This window comes from Chiloscyllium plagiosum, chromosome 32 (assembly GCF_004010195.1).
Source record: "Chiloscyllium plagiosum isolate BGI_BamShark_2017 chromosome 32, ASM401019v2, whole genome shotgun sequence".
In the NCBI taxonomy this organism is placed as follows: Eukaryota; Metazoa; Chordata; class Chondrichthyes; order Orectolobiformes; family Hemiscylliidae; genus Chiloscyllium; species Chiloscyllium plagiosum.
In genome coordinates, this window is record NC_057741.1 from 20222962 (window position 1) to 20229098 (window position 6137).

Sequence of the window (6137 nt, forward strand, 5' to 3'; positions counted from 1 at the left end):
GAGTCACTGGAGATGGAAATGGAGAGGTCAAAAAAAGGGAGGGAGGTGTCCGAGTTGGACTAATTGAATTTGAGGGTAGGGTGAAAGTTGTGGGTGAAACCGATGAACTGCTCCAGTTCAGCCTGGGTGCAGGATGCTGCAGTCGTTGATATAATTTGCCCAACCACCCTGGCTGACCCATCATCGCTGCATGCTCTTGTTCCACTGAACTCATCTTGTCCTATCTCAACTCCATCCACTCCCCCTTGGTTCAGGCACTTCTCACTTACATCCGCAACACCAACATGCCTTCCACCTCTTCAGTAACTTCCAGTTCCCTGGTCTCCAGCGCTTTATGTTCACTATGGACTTGTAGTCCTTATACATGCCCATACCCCACAAAGGTGATCTTCAGGCCCTCAGCTTCCTTCTCGCCAACAGACCCATCCAGTCCCCCACCACCAATAACCTCCTCTGCCTTGCTGAACTAGTCCTCATCCTTAATAATGTTTCCTTTAACTCCTCCCATTTCCTCCAAATCCAGGAGGTGATCATGGACACTAGAAGGGGCCCCAGCTACGCCTCCCTCTTTGGGGAGACGAAACGTAAACTACGGGTACGTTTCGCTGAGCAACTCAGCTGGGTCTGCAGGGGTCGACCTGATCTCCCAGTGACTGCCCATTTTAATGCCCTTTCCCACTCCCTTTTTGACATAACCATCCTTGGCCTCCTCCATTGTCACAATGAATCAGACGATAAGTGAGAGGAACAATACCTCATCTTCCACTTTGACAGCCCTGAGGACTCAACAGTTCTCCAATTTCAAATAACCTCCCTTCCTATCACCCAACTCCGTTCCCAACCACTCGCCCTCCCTTCCATCCATCCCATCGACTAACCACATTGTACCCTCTGCTTGTGTTCACCTATCCCCACCTCACCACTCTCTTTATCTGCAGCTCCCCTTACATCCACCCCCAGTCCTGAAGAAAGCTTACACCTATAGTTGACTGCTCTGCCTCCTGATGCTGCCTGGCTTGCTGTGTTCAAGCCTCCTGTTTGACTACCTTGGATTCCAGCATCTGCAGTTTCTTTTGTCTCTAACCAAGCACCAACTTGATCAATTTCAAATTTGGTCATTACCAAGAGGATACACACTGATTATGCTATTGAAAGATTGTTTTATGAAAGGATATTTTTTGAAGAAATGACTCCATAGCACAAAGGGTTTGGGCAGACACTAACACGCAGTTTTTAAAAACCTTGAGGAAAATGAGACAAGTCTATTAATATTAGCACTTTCATTCACTTTGCCAAGAACTGCTGTTAACCCAGTCATGCATGTACTGTATACCTACTGGGCATTACTCACTGAAAATGAAATTTTTTCAGGTATGTGTATCTACTAGACTGAAGGACAAGGCATGACTACTTCAGACTTCATTATGTAAATTACTGAAATCTTCTGAACACAGTTAAATTCTAGCAGATGTTCCACAATTTTATACAGAAAAGACATCACAGCCTCATGATTGCACTCTTCAGTTTTCAAAGAGAACCCAACAAAACAGCATAAGGAAAGCAAATTTCATCCACAAATTCAGTTTTCTTTCTGGCATTTATAAAGGATTAGTCACCTCATACATAGTATAGATCGGACTATAAAAATTGACTTTTTTAATATCAAAATTCAGCCGGAGCTGGGATTGGGGCAGCCATTTGATATGTGGGAGGCTTTCAAAGACAGGTTGAAGATGGTGCAGGATCGACAAGTCCCTTTGAAAACAAGGGATAGGAAAGGCAAAATTTGTGAACCGTAGATGACAGGGAAAATCGTGCGACTAGCCAAGAGGAAAAGGGAAGCGTACATTAGGTCCAAGCAGCTAAGAACAGAACAGGCTTTGGAGGAATATCAGGAGAGTTTGGAATCTTAAACGAGGAATCAAGTGGGCTAAAAGGGGTCATGAAATAACAAGCGAGCAGAATTAAGGAGAATCCCAAAGCCTTTTATTCCTATAGAAGAAGCAAGAGGGTAACTAGAGAAAGGGTTGGTCCGCTAAAGGATAAGGAAGGAAGGTTATGTGTTGAACCTGAGAGAATGGGTGAGATTCTGAATGATTACTTTGCATCAGTGTTCAATGAGAGGACATGAAGAAGGTTGAGGTTAAAGATAGTTTACTCTGGATCACATTGACATAAGGAGGGAGGATGCGTTGGGTAGGCTAAAGGATATTAAGGTGGACAAATCCCCAGAACCAGATGGGATCTATCCCAGGTTGCTGAGGGAGGCAAGAGAGGAAATAACTGGAGTGCTGACAGATATCTTTGTAGTATCCTTAAAGACAGGTGAAGTGCCAGAGGACTGGAGAGCTGCTAATGTTGTCCCCCTGTATAAGGGTAGTAAAGATATTCCAGGTAACTACAGACCCATGAGCCTGACTTCAGTGGTGGGAAAGTTGCTGCAGAATGCATTGAGTGATAGAATCTATTTATATTTGGAACATAATGGGCTTAACAATGATAGGCAACATGGTTTTCTGTGGGGGAGATAATGCCTTACCAATTTGGAGTTCTTTGAGGAAGTGACCAAGTTGATAGATGAAGGAAGGCTGTAGATGTCATTTCAATGGACTTTAGCAATGTGTTTGATAAGGTACCCCTTATCACTAATGAAGAAAGTGAAGTCACTTATAAACTAATGAAGAAAGTGAAGTCACATGGTGTGCAGGGTGTTCTAGCTAGGTGGATGAAAAACAGTAGAGAGTAGTAGCTGAAGGGAGTTTCTCAAAATGGAGAAAGGTGCTAGGGCTACTGTTGTTTGTGATATACATAAATGATCTGGAAGTGGTCTGATCAGTCAGTTTGTAGATGACATGAAGATTGACGGAGCAGCAGAAAGCATAGGGGACTGTCAAAACGCACTGGAGAATATAGATAGACTGGAGAGTTGGGGGAAAAGTGGCAGATGGAGTTCAATCCAGACAAATGTGAGGTGATGCATTTTGAAAGGTCTAATTCTAGAGCAAGCTATATTGTAAAAGGAAGAGCCTTGGGAAAAGTTGTTGAGCAGAGATCTGGGAGTTCAGATTCATTGTACCCTGAAGGTGGCTGCACAGGTGGATAGAGTGATCAAGAAGACATACGGTATGCTTGCCTTCATCGGATGGGGTATTGAGTATAAGAGCTGGCAGGTCATGTTAAAATTGTACAAGACTTTGGTTCGGCCACATTTAGAATACTGTGTACAGTTCTGGTCGGCACATTACCAAAAGGACGTGGATGCTTTGGAGAGGGTGCAGAGAAGGTTTACGAGGATGTTGCCTAGTATGGAAGGTGCTAGCTATGAAGAGAGGTTGAGTAGGTGAGGACTGAGGGGGAACCTGATTGAGGTGTACAAAATCATGAAGGGTATAGACAGGGTAGATAGAGATAAGCTTTTTCCCAGGGTGAGGAATTCAGTAATATGAGGTCACATGTTCAAGGTGAGAGGTGAAAAGTTTAAGGGGGAATACATGCAGAAAGTACTTTACATGGAGGGTGGTAGGTGCCTGGAACTTGTTGCCAGCAGAGGCAGGCACGGTAGATTCATTTAAGGTGGGTATGGACAATGTAAGCGTAGATGGGGAGCGGAGGGATACAGATCCTTAGGAGTTGGGTGATAGGTTTAGACAGTGGATTTGGATCAGCTCAGGCTTGGAGGGCCGATGGGCCTGTTCCTGGGCTGTAAATTTTCTTTGTTCTTTATTAGTACACGCAAGTGTCCCAAGATTTTTACATGAGAAATATAAAACAAATTATAATGCTGAGCCATTAAGATGACATTACATCAGACAATCAAACATTTGGCAAAAGGTCTATTTTAAAGCTGTTCTTAAAGGAGGAAAACAAGGAAAAGAGATACAAAGAGTATATCCCAGACTTGAGAGCCAAGGCTACTGAAGGAGTGCCTCCAATATCAGAGCAATTAAATTCAGGAATGCTTGAAAGACCAGAATTTGAAGAGTGGTAAATGAGACCTGGCATGAGTCAAGACAGTATTTTTATCTGGTTATAGACGATAGATCAGCCAAAGATTAGCAAAATAGACAAACCGAGAGGCAAAGGTGTGAATGAGAAAAACTAAATCTCACTGACAGGATTTTTACAAAGTAAATGTAGGAAAGTTGAACCTCTTTCTCGACTTATGTTCCGAGCTGAAGACCCTGCATAATGTAAGTGTGCCTAACTGATGGCAACAACTGAATTAAAAAGTAATCTTCATAAAAATCTGCGAAACCTTAAAATGTAGCTAACCCTCCGCAGTTCGAAATGAGTTCACTCACCGCCTGAACATAATGAAACCACATAAAGCAACTTAAACAATTTTAGGCTACTATCCATTTTTGAGAATCACTGATTAAAGCATTATACACGAAACCATCTTCAGGTCTGTATCAAGATCTCACTGCGCAGAATATTTCTGCCAAATAAATCACCACTCATCATCAGAAATCATGAGGGGGAGCACAAACAACTCTGCAACTACCGAATTAATTTGGAATTCTTTCTCTTCACCCTCTGCCTTAACTGATGAATATTAGAGTAGAGAATATACTCCCATTACAAAGTAGTGCTCTTCATATATAGTTTGCATACAAACAAACCCAACAATAAATGAGTGGGAAATGCAAACAAGAATATAGCTAAACCATAATCTGCAAACAGGATACAGCGAAGTTGTACAGGCAGATGACTATCTGCATTTCACAGCAGTGGTAGTGAAGCCCATAATTTTGTTTATTTAGGTGGGTGACGTTTTGTTGCACTGACCAGGTCCGTAGAATTTCTTTCCTTTGGTCACATCGAAGACTTTGCCATTGACGGCGAGCAGAAGCCGTGGGTTCTGGAGCCCGTCGTACTCACGCAGCTGCTCCAAGCTGAAATCGCGTTTCTTCATCCTGGGCAATTCAGGCTCCTTGCACTCAGTCTCCGAGCCGCCCCTCCTCCTCCGGTACAGTCTGTACACCCCGAGCAGAGCCAGTAGCAACAGACACACATTGAACACTAACCCGCCGATACCGAAACCGGCCATCCCGGCCGCTTCCTCCTCCTCCAGGGACGGGCCACCGCCCTCGCCACCACCAGCACCGCTACCATTCCCTTCCACATTGTCCGCCATAATGCACGTTTGCAACCTCGCCAACAGCGCGTACCCACTCCAGTATAATGACACCCCATTGGCAGTGCCTCCGCCAATCACCCACCGCCCCACGTGTCTGACGGGAATTGTAGTCCTCGAACACGCGGCCTCCGCGCCCAGCTGCACATGCGCCTCATGGCCGTGCGGCTCCGCGATGATGACAGGCGCCGAGCGCAGTGCATGCGCAGATTGTCGGGTGGTCTGGTGCTTACGTGGCGCCGTCAGAATTCGGCACGTGGAACTTGGATAATCTATGGACCAAGAAACTTGACTGGAGTCTGGTGTTAGGAGTGTCTCCTTCACAATTTTTTGGTGTAGTCATATGCAATATAGGTGCTAGGAACATAAAGCAATATAAAATGTTTAGCTGTGGGTTATTAACTATAGAACTTAATTTTTATAACCTTCTTGATCCAGGGAGTTCTGGATTTGTTTCTCTAATCTTTCCTTTTGGAAGGAATATATTCTGATTGAACCTGCACCATCTCTTCAAAGAAAACACATCGGTCAGTTCCTGCTCTTCTCGCCAACCTTTGGTTACAGTCTATCTCGCCGAGCCCCATTCTTGCCTAGCGAAGTCTGCTCTCTGCCAGTTGATTATCCTCACATTGTGTCCTCATCCCAAAATGTTCCTTCACTATCCATTGATCTACTTGGCCAATCTCATTACAAATAACCAGGTCTCTTACTGCCTCTTTTTTGTTGGCATAGGCACATACTGGTGTGGGAAATTCTCCTGTTATGAATCTAAGAATGCCTGCTCAATACTATCATCCCAGTTTATATGTGGGTAAATAAAGTCCCCAATTATAACTATTCCATGTTTACACTTCGCTAATTTTAGTGCAAATTTGGTCCTCAGCAACTTTTGCACTAGTTAGTTGTTGGTTAATAGATTACCCAAAGTTATAGATTAGAGTGGTGCTGGAAAAGCACAGCAGTTCAGAAAGCATCAGAGGAGCAGGAAAATCGACATTTC

The 6137-nt window shown here is 44.1% G+C and overlaps 1 protein-coding gene across 1 annotated transcript in view; it reads right to left on the reverse strand.

The window, feature by feature from the left end:
* The window catches only part of LOC122539386 (membrane-associated progesterone receptor component 2-like), a 47075-nt gene extending 41814 nt beyond the window's left edge, over positions 1-5261 (reverse strand). Inside the window, exon 1 of the mRNA XM_043674171.1 lies at positions 4789-5261. Within this exon, the coding sequence (XP_043530106.1) occupies positions 4789-5137 (349 nt within the window). The 5' untranslated portion in view covers positions 5138-5261. The remainder of the gene's footprint in view (positions 1-4788) is intronic.
* Positions 5262-6137: the final 876 nt, after the last annotated feature.